This window comes from Lepidochelys kempii, chromosome 7, assembly GCF_965140265.1.
Source record: "Lepidochelys kempii isolate rLepKem1 chromosome 7, rLepKem1.hap2, whole genome shotgun sequence".
NCBI lineage: Eukaryota > Metazoa > Chordata > Testudines > Cheloniidae > Lepidochelys > Lepidochelys kempii.
In genome coordinates this window covers 33,479,813-33,496,433 of record NC_133262.1, presented here as the reverse complement: position 1 = coordinate 33,496,433, position 16,621 = coordinate 33,479,813, and the positions used below count along the sequence as shown (strand labels likewise).

At 42.3% G+C, this 16,621-nt stretch overlaps 3 protein-coding genes across 11 annotated transcripts in view; 1 reads left to right on the top strand and 2 right to left on the bottom strand.

The window, feature by feature from the left end:
* Window positions 1-16,621, top strand: part of LOC140914383 (RNA-binding protein 4B-like) — a 71,470-nt gene that overhangs the window by 13,010 nt on the left and 41,839 nt on the right. Inside the window, exon 3 of one of the 3 annotated variants that reach the window (XM_073352052.1) lies at window positions 1,225-1,849. The exons of 1 other annotated variant lie outside the window; for it this stretch is intronic. In XM_073352052.1, coding sequence (XP_073208153.1) covers window positions 1,225-1,325 — 101 coding nt within the window. In that variant the 3' untranslated portion in view covers window positions 1,326-1,849. Of the gene's footprint in view, window positions 1-1,224; window positions 1,850-16,621 lie in introns of those variants that run through there. One more of the 3 variants, XM_073352048.1, reaches the window with a different exon arrangement.
* The window catches only part of LOC140914380 (RNA-binding protein 14-like), a 36,183-nt gene that overhangs the window by 6,246 nt on the left and 13,316 nt on the right, over window positions 1-16,621 (bottom strand). For 4 of the 6 annotated variants that reach the window (XM_073352034.1, XM_073352036.1, XM_073352037.1 and 1 more), the window contains exon 3: window positions 5,186-16,099. The exons of 1 other annotated variant lie outside the window; for it this stretch is intronic. In XM_073352034.1, the coding sequence (XP_073208135.1) occupies window positions 15,892-16,099 (208 nt within the window). In that variant the 3' untranslated portion in view covers window positions 5,186-15,891. Of the gene's footprint in view, window positions 1-5,185; window positions 16,100-16,621 lie in introns of those variants that run through there. One more of the 6 variants, XM_073352038.1, reaches the window with a different exon arrangement.
* The window catches only part of CCS (copper chaperone for superoxide dismutase), a 34,382-nt gene continuing 20,748 nt past the window's right edge, over window positions 2,988-16,621 (bottom strand). For both annotated transcript variants that reach the window (XM_073352045.1, XM_073352046.1), the window contains exon 8: window positions 2,988-15,539. In XM_073352045.1, coding sequence (XP_073208146.1) covers window positions 15,530-15,539 — 10 coding nt within the window. In that variant the 3' untranslated portion in view covers window positions 2,988-15,529. The remainder of the gene's footprint in view (window positions 15,540-16,621) is intronic.

Sequence of the window (16,621 nt, the reverse complement as noted above, 5' to 3'; positions counted from 1 at the left end):
TAATTGGCCCAGTCATACCAATAGCTACAGCACAGCAGATGCCTTCTCTAAAACTTTCTGTTTAGGCACATTCTAAGAAGCAGAACTACTCTCTGTCCTTGGAAAAATATTCCCTGCAACCTAGAAGTAGGTATGGTGGAGCGGGCCTATTGTAAAGGACCAGGTCAGTGTACTGATGGAAGCCCTCTGTGCTCCTCTTGTCACCCCAGTAATGGGGGTGAGCACAGGGATTTTAATCAGGATGTCCATCCTGGGCCCCATGTGAACATTTGGTCTTCGGTATCAGGCTCTGGCTATTAGAGGTCCAGTTGGCTTGGAGTGCCATTGCCCTCTAACTACTGGAAAAAGGAGCTTTCTCTTCTTCCCACACCAGCTGGCTGTTGGTAGGGAAGGGCCAGGATGAGGATTCTGCAGCTCCAGCCCCTGCTGGTGGTGTTTGCTTTGCCAAGCAGCTATAAAGTGAAACTGACTTGGTTGTTGGCTTCCTAACTCTGGGTAAGGAGTTCTAAACAGCAGCAATGAACAGAATTGGTTTAGTTAATTTTGTTTTGCTGCTTGGCAAAATGATGAGCATCAGCAGAAGCACTAGATCTGCCTGCGGACTCAGAGATGTGCTGTACTGGTCAGGTTAGGAAGGCTGTCTAAAGACTAGAAACTTAATCTTTTAACTGAAAGAACTTGAAATGGACTCCAGTGTGGGAGGGCTGCCTGCACGTGCTGTGGAGTAACTTTTTTCAAAACTCAGTCGTTGATCATTAAGGACCCTTCCCGTACAAATATAACCTTAGTTTTTTTTCAGTGTTTGGAGCTCAGTTTACATACAGTTGCCTCTAACAGGAAATAAATGGAGTATAATTACACATGAAGTAGTTTTCTCTATAAATGCAATGAATTCTATAAACGAGCAGCTCTTCGTGGTAAAACAAAAGCCTGGACTTGTTTGACCAAACCACAGCCAAGACCAAGGAGTAAACATGAAGCTCAATTTATGTCTTTGGTTTTGGACCCAATTAACACAGAGCTTGGAAACAGGAACCTCATTAATACCATAACCATTAAGGATTTCTCATGTTGATTTTTGTGGCTTTCAGGAACAAATAGGTTGACTTCTTCTCTAGGAAATGCGCCTCTTCTTTGTACAGGAGACTCAAGGTGGCCTGAGTGTATTTGAGGGCAGAAATCTGTCTTCAGGCCTTTGAATGAATTGTGCTTTTTATCTTTCAGGTAGGATATGTGCGGCTGGACGTCGGGTTCCTGTTGCACGTGAAATCTATATCGTACGTGTCAAACTGTGCTGGGCTTCAAAGCATACTGATCGCGGCTAATGCATTTACTCATAATGGACATTTGTCTCTCGTCAAAGTGTAGTGAAAAGTAACTTAACTTCCTTTTCTTTTTTTATTTTTCAGAAAATGCTTTGAATAATTTTTTGGCCTTTTATTTTCCAATGACCCTAGAGCCATTATTCTCTGCTGCTCTTTGGGACGTTAGTACCCTTTACCCAATCTAAGCCCAGCTTTTGAGCTAGAGTAGTTGCAATGCCAGTTAACTCTTTTTTGGAGACGTGCTTGGGATTACTGTCTTCCTCTTGCAGTTCAGTTTGTAGCTTGCCTATTTAATAGTATGTTTGTTTTTAAAGGTGAATAACCAGTCTTAGTTAAGTATGAAATATTATATCTTAACGTAGTATTGCAAAGCCTGCTCCCCTTAGTTCTAGCCTGCACTCTGGAGTCATCTCTTCTGCCCCAACATTATTTTTGGAATATAACCTGTAACTCTCCTTCTCTCTGAAGTTTAGCATCGTTTGACCACCTCTCTTTTTCCAGCAAAATAAACACTTATAACAGATGAGAGTATACTTGTGTCTTGTGTAAATCAGAACCATGCATGGTGCACTGGTCTAAGCTTGTGGGAGTGATTTTATGGAACGAAACAGTTCAAGACAGAGTACTTAAGCCACTATTTATAGTAGTGCCTGGAACCTCAAAGGAGAGTGGGGGTCCCATTGTGGTAGGCACTGTAAATACATATAGGTATCACAAAGATTACAATCTAAATAGACAAGACAAGGGGCAGGAGCAGGGACTCAGTAACACTAGGAAAAAATTGTAGCTCAATTGGCAATTGAACTCAGGTCCCCAGAGTCCTCAGCCATTGCATTATGCACTAGTCCTTTCTAGTTCACCTCTGAGCATTGTCTAGGTCTAAGCTATACCCTTTGAGAGGCAACAGTAGGCAGGAATTTCTGAGTGGTCAGCTGTTGCAGGACTTAACAGCCTTATTCATGCTACTTTGATGTGGAACTCCCTCTTCAGGGTATATAGGGTCCATGCTGCATGGGGAAAGAGCCACAGGCCGATGTCACTGCTTCTCAGTAGTTTCCTCTTGTGAAGAAGTTGCAGCTTGAAAAAGATATAAGGAGGTAAGTAGATCTCTGCAGCAGCAACCCTGCTGCGGTCAGCCCAGCTCTTGTCAAATCCCTCTGAAGAGAGCTGCTCTATGTCTCTCTTGATAAACTTGAAGGGCATGAGCCAAGTTCAGAGTTGGAGGTGCCTGAACAAATCTATTTCCATCTAGTTTAGTCTACTCTGACTGTCTTACTACCACCATTCTCTAATCAGATCTGTAGTCCGCAAGGAAAGCGGGGTGAGGTGGCTAGTGGCAGTTTATGATTTATTTGCAAAAGAGGAAAAGCTCCTGAGCTGAGTGAGATCCTGCACAAAAAGTGTGGATACAAGAAATGCTTCTGACGTGCATTCCCAGATGAGTACATGGAGGTACACTCACAGCCGTTGCCTTCTCAGTCAGGTATCTTGCCTGTTAACTTCAGCAGTCTCAAGGTGACATACAAAGGCCTTATCTGCTTAGTGAAGAAACAGCAGTTGAGCTGGTGTAGGCTTAGAACAAGGAGGGGTTTTTTTTCCATGGCATTGATATTCCCAACCACTGCTCCCCTTGTACTTTGTTAGCTTTTTGAACCTATCCAAAGCTGTCTCATAGCCATCCTGCTATTAAGTCTTGCTTCCTTGTGGCCTGCTTAGTAGGCCATTGTACTTGGTTCTCTTCCTGGGGGTGGGGTTTCCTGCTGCTGCCGCCCCTGTCTCAAGATCCCTGATGTCCTCAAATCTAGCCACCTAATCTAGTCTAGTGAATAAATGAGTAGGAAAACAGAAATCGTGTAAGAAGCCTCAACAGGTCCCATCTGATCAGCTGAGGCCATTTTCTACACTCCTCCACTCTCTTGTGTTTTAAATACCCTCTCTCACACACCACCTTTCTGCATTGTCCTATGCTGCCTTTTTCCTGTGGGGAAAAGCTCCCTATCCAAATCTGGAAAGCCATCATCCCCTTATCCTCCAACTAACACATCCTGAAAACTTCCTTCTTATGCAGCTGGTGATCACTGCCTTTCTGGCTACATTAGGGCAACAAAAATAAGGTGTGGATCCTCAAATACTGTTGATGTGTGAACCTAAGCTCTTTGGGCATTTTCTATAAACATTCAACACCTATGTCATCTTTCACATACCTTCCTTAAAACTCTCCTCTACCATGCAATCTACAAAAAGCTCAACATTCGGCACATGTGATGCTGTGACTGCTGCTTATCATGCCACCTTCTGTTTGCCATGTCTCTTTGTAGGTCCTTTGCTGCAGGGTCTCTCTTTACGCTGTGTGTTTATACAGTGCTTACTATGCTGCGGTCTCTAGGCTTCTACAATATGCAATTGTTTGCCCAGTGCCTAGCATGGTGAGACTGAGCTGGTTAGCCTCTAGCTGCTCTTGCAATGTGTTTTATTATTAATAATGCTGCTTGCTTTCAAGAAAGACTCCACCCTTACAGAAAACACACACCTTGGGGTACAAGGTTGCTCAGTAGACAATAGCCCTTCTCCTCCCTGTGAAACATCATTTTTTCCAATTGAATTTGTTCGTGGTGGCTACATGGGCATCTTGAGATTGAAGTCTTACTTGTCTCCCTACAAATACACTGTAGGCAGCAGCAATATGAGTTACAGATGTTGGTTACTGTCAAATAGCTGGAGTGTGGGGGGGGGAGCCCCTCATTACTGCATTCAGAGTACTCTAAATACTAGTCAGCCTTTGGGCTAAGAGACTGACAAGTGAGTGACAATTGTATTGGTTTTGTTCATGCAGGCACCTGCTCAGTCATGAAAGTTCAAACTGGAGGTGGCTACTGTGATCACCTCATTTGGCCGGCATTTCACAATCCAGAGAACCCCACCCAGTGATTTCTACATCAAGCCCAATTGCTTAGGGTTGAGCTAAAGCATAGCTTTTAAAAAGATATGTCCAATTTCTATTTGCAGATTTAAATGATGGGGGGACTGAATTCCACCACAGTTCACTTCTTGCAAGCCACCAGATGATGTAGAACTAGCCTATGTAACTCATTGCCACATGACATCATTGAGGCCATAAGCTCTGCAGGATATCAGACACTTACATAGTTAACGAGAATAATCAGAGTTAGAAGAGACATTAAAAATAAGCAGGTGTTTGGAAGTACTGAGGGCATAAGCCAACTTCTAACTACAGGGAGAGGCAGTTAGCCCGTCACTGCCTACTGCAGATTTCCTTTCCCTGAACTATCTGGTGTTGGCTGCTCTTGGAGACAAGAAACTGGAGTAAATGAACCCTAAGTGTGATCCATTCTTCCTCTTCCTGTTTTGGCAGAAGCTTGTACCCAAAGCAGATACGCCCACTGAAAATCTGCATGGCTGACAAAGGAGCAGACTTGATGTAAGCTCATTTCTAACCCTTTGCAGGCAAGAGAGGGCAGTTTATGGTTTCTTGTGCATAGTCTGGTTGTTTTGAGCCAAAAGAAGAGCTGTTTTTATCTCAAGTGTTGATGCCCTCTCATGATTGCTAGGCTGGGTGGTGGTGGATTAAGATTCACTTTCTCAGCAGATGGAGCTAAAATCTTTATTAAGGCAAAACACTCAGCAGGTAGTGATCAGTTACAAGTGGGAAGATCAGCAGGTTGATCTCATCACAGTCGCCTTCAGCAGTGGACAATACAGTTTCAACTTCCCTCTATTACACAAACATAAATAAGTTTTTATTTTTTCTTATACATCTGTGTTAGGCTCTCATTTCCATGTTAACTCCCTTCCCCTGTCAGTACAAGTTTAGTTTCGTTCAAACTGATCTTTTCGGTTACTTTATCTTTTCTTGTTCTTACGAACACTATTATTCTGCAATTTCTTACACATGTGCAACACTAAACACGATTATTTTACAATTTCTTACACATACATAGTTCTACTTATTCTGTTAAATGTTATCAGAACAGACATTTAAAATCCACAGCAGGCTTCTCTCAGTCCTAAATATGCCTTCACTCCCACCAGGCAGCTGTCTCGCAAAAGATGCACCATCTTCCCCTTGCTTGGATCTCCTTTTCTTAATGTGTTTAAATGCTGGGAGGCAAATTTTAAGGTGTTTGATAGTGACTGGCAGGCAGGTTTTTTTTCTAAAGCACTCAGCTCCCATTTAGACACAAAAAATAAGCAGCCAGACTTGATGTGAAAATCCGCCTTTCTCAATTGATACAACACAGGGGCATTGTTCCTACCATCCACTCTTTGGAGAAAGAGGGGGGCTTGTGTGGTCTCTGACACCAGTACCAGTGGTGTGCAGAATGCTGCTGCTGTGATGTGCTAGGACTTTACGCTGGTGTAATTGACTGAAGTGCAGGGTCCCAGGTCTACATGCTCTCCTTTCCCCCAAAGGCTCGGGCTTTAATCACTCCAACATTATAGGCAGCCATTCAGACCGTGGCCCTTACAGTCCTCATTGCTTCCTGTGCAGCTGGTGGGGCTTTTAATTAACTTCTCCTTGGGCTGAACCACCACAGTGGTGGGAGGTTTAGAGAGTATGGAGGGGCCACTGAGTGGACTTGTATGGTGGAGGGAAACTCAATCCTGAGGAGTATTAAGGTTAAACTAGGTATTCATCCCCTCCAAGGAATACCAGTGCTAACAGAGGGATGGTTGACCTCTCATCTTCCCACTAGCGGTGGGAAAAGTTCTCTTTCAGGAACCCACCATTTCCCTCCTTTTTCAGAAGCACTCAGGTTTTCAATCCAAGGCCTGCTTTGGGAATGGGATTATAACCCTAATGCTCTTGTTATTGGCATGGGAAATCAGAGTTCACTGGGAAGTTGCAATTTCACCTGGTTATGGAGACCTCTCTGTTGTAAATGGGCCATACAGGTGCATTCAGGAGGGGGGAATCCGAGCTAATGGTGCAGGGGGGATTCTGTGCTGAATGGGGAAAGGTAGCTGTGTCCCAGGTTTGGAGCTGTGAAGAGCAGACTAGGCCCATGTATGCCAAGCTCCCTCTGCCTCTAAAAGTGTGCAGGCAGGCTGGAGTATTTGGCTCTGGTGGAACAGAAATATTCAGGTGGGCAGTTACATCAGTGCTTTCTGAGGGGCATGGATTAGTGTTCACATTGTACTTCCCGTCAGTACCCGGCCCAGTTAATGATCCAACCAGATCAAATTTGGTGATGAATCCTGGTCACATGCCACCTGAGGCATGTTGTGCATACACTAAGATTTGCTCTCTCAGCCTGGGTCTGTCTCTGTTGTTGTGTGCCACCAAGCCCCGGGTAGGGGTAGGAATAGGAATGGAATCTGTATATGCTGTCCTAATATCCCAGTCTCCCCCTGCACCTCAGTCACTTTGAGAGTCTGGACAGTTACCTTTGCCAAAAGCAGTCCCATTGCCCCATCCACCTACTATACTCTTCACACCTCTCGGGGAGAGGGGGTTTTGCTTCTGTGCCACTCCTCACCCACCAGAGTGGAGCCAGTGTTTGGGGGCAAGTCATGTGACACACCCTGAGGGTTTAGGATGCACCCAACACATCTGTCCATCTACCCACTCAAACTGGGTCCTGCATGCTATGCTCCATCTGCTGACCCACTTGGGCATGCTTTCCAGCTTGGAGGAATATGTTGACACACCTTCCTGATACATAGATCTCCATAGCTGGAAGGGTGAGAGCATCAGCCCATGTAAACATCAAGTCTCTTACTGAACTCTGCTCTCAGCAACACTGTCCTGTAGCAATGAGTTTCACTGGCTAATGGGTGCAGAGTGTTTGTATTTCCCTTTATCAGCTTTGAATTTGCCACCTTTCAGTTTTGATTGTCCTCTTGTCCTTGTGTTAGTAAAATAGAAGTTTCTGATCTCTTTTCAATGCCAGTCATTTATTTGTATAATTTTATCATGTCTCACTAAACAGTCTCAATCTTTTAAGTCTCTCTTCATATGTATTTTTTCCAGTATCTTAATCAGTCTCCTTCCCTGTCTCTGAATCCCCTCTAATTCTGCTCTCTCTCTGGAGATGAGATGAGAGCCAATACCACCCTGTAGTCCAGATGAGGATGACCCATTTATAATGGCAATAGAATATGTTCTGTCACATTCCTTAAGCATTCTACATTTTGTTTGCTTATTTGACTGCTGCTATTCATTCATCAGTGGTTTTTAGTGTCCACAGTGATGCCCTGGGCTTTCCCTAGAGTGGATACAGTTAATTTACAATCCAGTAAGGTATATAAGTAGTTTAAAGAACTCCCTCCTAACATGCATTACTTTGCATCAGGTTACCCTTTCCCTTAGCATAGTTAGGGCTCTCTGCAGTTCCTCAGAGTCTTCTCTGGTCTTTACTGACCTAAAAACATTGTGGCATACGTAAATTTTGCCACTTGGCTGCTCGCTTCCTTTTCCCAATCATTTACAAATATATTACCACCACCCATCTTAATACAGAACCTCAGATCACAACACTGTCAACTTCTGGCCATACTACCATTTATTTCTACTCTAAACCAGTTTTTGATTCAGGATGGTACTTTACATCTCACATCATCAATAGTTTCTTTATTAGCCTCTACAGAGGGCCTTTGTCAACAGCCTTTTGAAAACAAAGTATATCACCCACTTCTCTTTCAATGACAGTCTTATTGACACATTCAAATAATTTTTATAGCTGGGTGAGACAGTTTTTCTTTGGAGAAGCTCTGTTGGTTGGAGTCTATCTTAATATGATATAGGTATTTTAGTAAGTTATCCTTTCAACTAATTTACCAGACGGAAATGAGACTGACTGACTGGTAATTCCCTAGATCATGCCTAGAGTCTTTTTTTTCAAACATAGGTACACTATTTTAATATTCTCCAATCCAAAAACTGATTTTAATAAAGCATTATACTGGGGTGGCCAAACTGGCTCACCAGACCCATATGGCTCTTTTACAGTTAAAGTGAAGCTCACAGACACCCCCCATTCTCCACCTACCAGACTCTGGGGGGAGAGGAGCTTGGGACCTCTGCCTTGCAGCAGGGTGGTGGGATAGGGGCTTCTGCCCAGCGGGAAGGGGGGTCTTAGGGCTTCAGCTCCACTCCTGCTGAAGCCCTGAGCCCCAGCAGGTGCCTCCCGCCCCGGCTCTTGAACGTCTGAAGATTGTCGTATGTGGCTCGAAGGGTCAGTAAGTTTGGCCACCCCTGCATTATACATTTTTCCTAGCAGCTCAGCCACTTCATTCCTAAATCCCCACAGGTTTCCAGCTTTGGCTTTCGTTAATTGTCTTAAACAACAAAAACACCCTTTAGTTATTTGTTCAAATTCATAGTCCTAATTTCATTCTTGCACATTGCCTGCCACCATTTATGTTCTATTGCCTTCCTGTTTCCTGAAGGGTAACTGTTTTGCTCCCTTAGCTGGACCCAAGCTGGGTAGCCTGACTGATCACTTGTTACTTTCTGATTTTTCTTGTGTACTTATGAAGTATTAACTCTGCTTTATTGGAACAGATTTAGCCTAATGGTAGTGAGTGGAAATGCCTGCTGCTTAATTGGCACAATATTAGCATAAAGGTAGCAGTTAGTAGCAGGCAGTTTCGTGCTAAATAGGGTAAAATTTGGAGTCGCACATGTAGTTCCATTTGTTTACAGTTTGTGGCATATCTATGACAACTCAACTGCCAGTAAGCCAGGGTTGGTTTGTGCTTAGTGAGGAAGGAGTGCTAGGTACTTGTACTACTTCTTGGAGTATAAAATGATGGGGTCTAAATTAGCGGTTACCACTCAAGAAAGAGATCATAGAGTCATTGTGATTAGTTCTCTGAAAACATCCACTCACTGCGATGGGGCAGTCAAAAAACTAACAAGAATGTTGGGAATCATTGGGAAAGGGATATATATAAGACGCCAGAAAATATTACCGTTATATAAATCTGTGGTACACCCACATCTTGAATACTGCATGCAGACCCAGTTGCCTCATCTCAAAAAAGGATATATTGGACTGGAAAAAGTACAGAAATGGGCAACAAAAATGATTAGGGGTATGGAACAGCTTCTGTATGGTGAGAGATTAAGGACTGGGACTTTTCAGCTTGAAAAAGAGATGACTAAAGGGCCATATAATTGAGGTCTCTAAAATCATGACTGGTGTGGAGAAAGTAAGGAAGTGTTATTTACTCCTTCTTATAACACAAGAACTAGGGGTCACCCAATGAAATTAATAGGCAGCAGGTTTAAAACAAAAGGAAGTATTTCTTCACACAGCACACAGGTAACCTGTGGAATTCTTTGCCAGAGAATGTTGTGAAGGCCAAGACCATCACAGGATTCAAAAAAGAACTAACTAAGCTCATGGAGGAGGTCTATCAATGGCTATTAACCAAGATGGGCAGGGATGGTGTCCCTAGCCTCTGTTTGCCAGAAGCTGGGAATGGGTGACAGGCGATGGATCACTTGATGATTACCTGTCCTGTTCATTCCTTCTAAAGCACCTGGCATTGGCAATCACTGTTGGAAAACAGGATACTAAGCTAGATAGACCTATGGTTTGACCCAGTATGGCCGTTCTTAGGTGTACTTAGTGCATGGGGTGTTCTTAAAACTATTTTCCTTAACGTAATTCTAGCTGGATTTCCATGAAGAGTGAACTGAATTCTACTCCATATACTGTCTTCAGGCAGGGTAATTATAGTGGGAAAATAGTTAATTTTTTAAAAATATTTTAATTCAGTCACTTAAGAGTTATAGCCTTCAGCTCAGGTGGAGGGGCAGTAGTGATTTTTGGCTGAAGGTGGTTGCCTTTGGTCCTGCACTACAGTATTCCATGGCATACAGCAGCATAGAACTTTCCCTCTCTAGTTGAAAAACTGACAACCTGTTTTTCTTCTTTCCTCTCCTTGAATGTAAGAAACTACCTTTGCATCATTGCAGAATAACGAAAAAGTGCCAGCCTGGTAGTGGTTTAGAATTACATTGCAGCATTACTTCTTTCAGTCACAGCACTTGCTGTAGTGTGTCATTAATACATCTACTATAAATACACAACTCCTGGCCCCTGGAAGCACATATAGATTTGGTTATCAGGTTTTGTAAATGCTGAATCAAGTATTGATAAAACTTTCAAATTGGTTACATACTCATCTACATTAGCTCCACAAACCTCACTGGAAGAGGAGATTTAAAGGAAGAGTTTAACCTTTTACAGAAATTGTATCCTATATTCAAACAGAATAAGGTGTACATAAAGTACAAGAGACATTTCTGCACAAAAGGGCCACAGTCCAACGAGTAATCAAGACCCTAGTACTTTTCTAGTAATTTCCTAGACAGTTTGTAAAAAATTCCACCAGTAAGTTTCTGTTCAGAAGTACATTCTTTCCCTTTGGACACCATTTAAAAGGATGCTGATGGAATTAAAATTCATACATAGGGTGCAATGATAACATTTTTATAAGGTAGTTTCTGTTGGTCCATGGGTTGGGAGGAACTATGAAAATGCAGTAGCAGGCTAGTGTTGGTGTAGGGCCAAGACCAGCACAGAGAGTAACAAACCTTTGTATTGTCAAAGGTAATTGCTAAGAAGTTACTTTTGCGTGTACTTGATAGTATTTATCTAGTGCACATTCTTACCTTTGTTTAATGGAAAATCTTTGGTCTCTTACTGCAAGATGTGCAAATGCACAAGGCTTTCTGAAACCATGGACTGAAAATACACTTCTCAGCTCAGCTTGGGTCTTCACAGAGCCACATCAGGCAGAGTTCATGGTACTAGGTTAGCAATGTGTTTTGTCTATTCCAGTTATGATGAGCTTAGCTCTCGAGGAGAGGGAGTTATTTAAGGCAGTAGTGAGCAGATCCAGAGAAAGGTCTAGGTCCCATCTTCTTGGGGGTTAAGGGTAAAAGGACAATTACCCTGAACCAGTGACAAAGGGAAAGATATATAGCAAGGATACTTGAGATTCCTTTGAGCTGTGAGATATTAGCCCAGAACTCACCACTTTGTGAAAAAGTCTGTCTTTAAGGTGTATCATTTTCAATACAACCAGCATGTAGCGTTGCCAGTTAGTTACACACAATCAGTTTCAATTTCATATGTTTATTTTGCTTCCCTAACCTTCTGCTGTGAAGCTTGCTCTCTTACAAGCTCTTTGGATAGCACTAGATGCTCTCTGCAAACCATAAGCAGACTTGGGCCATGATTATGCTACATAATTAAGTCAACCTAATTTACATTGGCACACAGCCACAACAGTAATTATATTGCTTGTGCGTGTCTACACTTTGCTCGTTATGTCAGTAGTGTTCATCCTCACCAGAAGTGCTTGTATTGGTTGTACTGTCAGTGTGGGGCATTGTGGGACAGCTCCTGAAAGCTAGTAACAGTCGACATAAGCAATGCAGTATCTACACTGACACTGTGTCGACCTAACTACATTGACCTTGACTCTTATGCTGCTCGTGAAGTTGGCATTGCATGGCAGTTATGTCAGCTGGTGCAAAATTTAAGTGTCAACACTTCTATAGTTAGGTCAACATGAACTGCCTTGTTTCAATCTGTAGTCCAGACCTCAGTCTTTGTCTACACAAGCAATTTATCCTGGAATAACTATGTCACTCAGGGGCATGGAAAATCCACACAGACCTAACTCCCTAACTCTATAGTGTCGATACAGCTACAATGATGGGAGAAGCTCTCCCATCAGCATAGATAGCATCTTTGCCACAGCAGTGCAGCTGCAGCATTTTAAGTGTAGACAAGCCCTTAGAGATAAGAGGAAGTTTCCCCTGGAGAAGTTTCCTCCTGAGTCCTAATGTTTAAAGATTGGTTTATGTCCCAATTGAAGCAGGTTAGCTTGTATCCCTCAAATGTTTAATTGCATTTTTAAAATGAATATTATTGCCATAAGTGTCAAATCCCTTTTTAAAGCCTCGAACTCTTGCTCTTAATACTGCCTTGGGACAATTAGGGCTGGTCTATGCTGAAAACTTAATACTGGCATAGCTATATCTCTCAGGGGTGTGAAAAAAAAATCCAGTGTCCCTTAGAGATGTAGGTATGCCAACCTAACACCCAGTGTAGACAGCTCTAGGTCAAAGGATGAATTCTTCTGTTGATCTAGCTACCACCTCTCAGGGGAGGTGGATTAACTTCAGCACCAGATTACCTCCCGTTACTGTAGTGAGTGTCTACATTGAAGCGCTACAGTGGCACAGCTGTGCTGTTGTATCATTTTAAGTGTAGACATAGCTGGAGTTCCACAGGCTTACTGTGGGAAAAATATTGTCTTTTACCACACTCCAGTTTTGAATTTGTCACCTTATTTTGACATCCAGCTTCTTGTCAGTTTTCCCCCCTTAAAAAATAATCATTTAAACAGAATTAAAATTTAACCCCCCACCCCCACAAAAATTTAGGATTAGAAGACACGATAATTTCCTTTAAAAATTAATGAGCTTCTACTGAATTTCACAATTCAAAGGCAAACAGAACAATACAAAGAAAACAAACATTCTAGACATTTTAATAAACACACCAGCAATGAAAAAAACCTCAAACTTTGGCATAAGATCAAAAGTCAACCATGTGTTACTAGTTACATAAAAACACACAAAAATCAGTTACAATCAGTACAAAGCTACTTACTCTCATGTAGTAAGTGTTTATAAAACTGTTGAGAAAGATTTTTGGCCTGATGACAAAAAAGCATTTAAACACAAGTTGAGCTAGATTCAGAACAGAGGTATAATACCTAATTGTAACACCATTTTCTACATGCATGAGTGACAGCTAAATTACCTAAAGTTAAAAAATACTTCTAATCTGTAACATGTTTAACTTAAATTTCCATGTCCAACCCAGACTTTCAATAACAGCTACAGGACAGCAAGAGTACTAGGGACTGAATATTTGAGATGGGGCAGAGAATATTCAAAATTTACCTTAAAAAAAAATGCAAAAAGTTCACACCCACAGCTATATTTTCACCAATTCCAGTAACTACAGAATTTCACAAAGTTTTCTGGGTACAAAATCATTGAACCATAATGTAAGTTTTCCAACTGAAACGGTTTTCTTACTCAAGTTTAATCATTTACCTGTCTGTATTTATTTTTAAGTGCATTTTAAGAAGTTAAACAGGTTCAGTGGCAAGTCTAAAGATTTGTGGATGTAGTTAGTGAAGCAAAATCTGAACAACCCAATAGAGAAGGCAACTGCATATCACATCAATTTCAAAATCAGATATAAATGACTGAAATGTACAAAAATATATATCTTCTAGAAAAAAGTTGAGGTAGCTCCTGCATTTGTCAGTTTGGAGAGAATCAGTCTGGTGAGGTGGCTACAGCTCATGGACTACACAAAGGAAGCTTGATGAGGAGTCACATTATCAGTCCTCTTAGGTTTAGGACTGGGGACTGAGTAAATACAAAGGTGAATTATTCACTACCATCCAGGAGACACCTGTAGCAGGAAAGAAGCCCTCACCAATAGAGAACACAATATAGAGTAAGGTTTAAAATGTCTCGCATCCTAAAGAAGGAAATTAATGAGTCATCGCTTTGGCTGGCCTGTGACAAAGAGGCCCATCAAAATCACTCCACCTCAAACAGCTTCTAGAAAGAGCAGCAACATTATTGCTACTAATAAAAAAAAAACACCCCACTGGTGTTGCCATCAGGAGGGAGCAAGCAGATTCTAACCCCAGCAGCTGCCATCATTGTCATGTTGTAGGTGCAGCCAGATGGAACACCGGGAAGAGTCCAGTAAGCAAATTGGGATTTTGAACATCCTTAATCCTTGCAGATGTAACATCCCCCCTAAAGTCCAGCAAGCCACAATCTGATCATTTTTTCTAACATTCATCAAATCCACTCCCACCCCAATCCACTTGAAGGTGGGTCTCCTCCTTGATCCTTGCACTCTCAGCTCACCTCTTCCCCCCTCTCTTGCTAACCTCACCTCTGTGATTCCACACTAGTCTTCATGCAGAGACACATCCTTTTCCAGTCCCCAGTGTTTTCAGTCCTTCAGAAATCATTCCTTTAGTCTGCCCTTACATGCCTAGGTCACTTGCTTCTTCCTAGCTACTCTGCCCTAATTAGAAAATTCAGATCATTCTCTCAAGGCAAGACATTTCTTTAGCCCTTGTCCTTCCCTTCTCTACACCTGTCCTTTATCAATTTATGCTGTAACAAATTCAGGGCAGGGACTGGAAGTTCAATTCTGGCATCGTATAGATGGTGAACACCGAATACCTTCAAATTGCAGGTTTAAATGCCCAGAAGAGCTGATGGAGAGCTCCACGCTGCAGAGGTAGATGAACCTGGTACCAGGCAGTGTCCTGGGGAGAGGTACTTTGGAATGAGAATTAACATGAGGTGTTGACCCACTTTAAGAAATGAAGTCACCCACTGCTCTTCTCCCAAGCACATTTTCTGTTTAAACTATAAGCTCTCAGAGACCTCCGACATGTCTGTTAAGGGGCACACCTATGATGCAACAACAAATCTTACAGCACATCTTAAGAACAGAGATCTGGACTGCTCTTGGCCAATACTCCAGCTCTCTGTTGTGCACCAGCTGGCTACCACATTTCTTCTTCCCTAGAGCTGGCTGCCTTGCAGTGGTACTGTATGTATGCACTCATTAAAGTCCTTTGATTTACCTTTAGGATGAAAGGAAGAGAGTTAAAGAACATGGGACATTAGTCCTGAAACCAATTAAACTAGAAGAAAAAATACACCAGACAACTTTCTAAACTGTAAATAGCCTGCATTTTATTTACAGTCAATACAAAAACTAACTCATTTCAGATGTATAGATTCGAACATCACACCTACTGCAAACTTAACACCGGTGTAAAAAGAAAAAGGATTTTCACGTTACATAAAAGAGCATTTGCTCTTCCATTCAGAGAAAGCAATTGCTCGGGTTATAAAAACAATACTGAGCAACAGTCATTGTGAATTGCATTTATTAGGAATCCTGCATGAGCAACTTATGTCTTACTAATGGAGACATTAGCATCAGGAGTTGCAAACAAAAACCAATGCCATATGCTATGGCATTCTTAGCCCTACTGGAGCATGAAGGAACTCGAGTCTTCGACTTTCAAAGACACAATGTGCAGCAGTCGTTTACATCATTCCTGGGGTTGCAGCACAGGTTCTTCTTGAGATCATAAATTCAGATCATTCTAAAAACGCAACAAAAAAGGCAGCTGAAAATAAAATCCCCCAAAGTAAAGACCAGGAGAATGCTATTTGTGTTGGATGTAGTAGCATGTCTCAGAGATGCCTCATACTATCGCCTCAAATAATTCTTTGATCAAGTGACATTAAGGAACAGAGCCAAAACGACAGGCTGTAATGACACCTGAGATAGCATGGGAGGGAAGGAAATTTAGTAACTCGGAATCTGCAGAGAACTGAATGAGGAAGCCAGCCTAGTAAAGACGCAGATTGGCTTTATGCTAAGAAAGCGTGTCCCAGTGGGGAACATGTAATCAATGATACTGCCCCCATCTGGAACAGGAACCCCAACCCCACCTACAGGCGGCGCTGGTAATTAGAATGTAGCCGAGCAGTATGCATATAATCGCCATAGGCGCCCGAATAACGGGCATAGTCGGAATGCGCTTCTGGAAGACGGCGATAATCCAGCGGGGACTTTGTCGGCGAATGACGGTACACAAGTGGCGAGTCTGCTAAACGACGGTAATCTGAGAGGTCAGATAAACGGCGGTCGGAACTGTACCTGGTCAAGAAAAGAGACATTTAATGAATAAAACAAAAGGGTCTGTGATAATGGCCTAACAGCGCTCTGGTTAAGCAATATATTTGGGGAGACCCTCATGAGAGATCAGAATCTCTCCAGTGAAAACAATACCCACAGAGCAACACTATTAGTATACGTCTCACTAAGGCAAACCTGAGGAACTTGTGGGTTAATTAGTTCTTTTCAGAACAGTTCCTTAGCTATCTTTTACCTCCTTTGGTGTATACCTCAAATATACATGTTAAATTTCCCCCAACTCTTAGGCAAGTAAATAGCACATGGGAAACAAGAGCTGGATATGCCTGCCATTTCTCTTTACAAATGCAGCCCATTTACTTATTAAACACTGAAAATAGGGAGGACTGGTCTGACGACTTATGGGGTTGAGGACATTGGTTAAAATCCAATCCAGGTCAGTAACAGTGGTCTCAGTCCAGTTCCTAGAGAGCAGGCACCTACAACACAGCACCACCACAACTGACAGTAGTTGAATCTTTCATT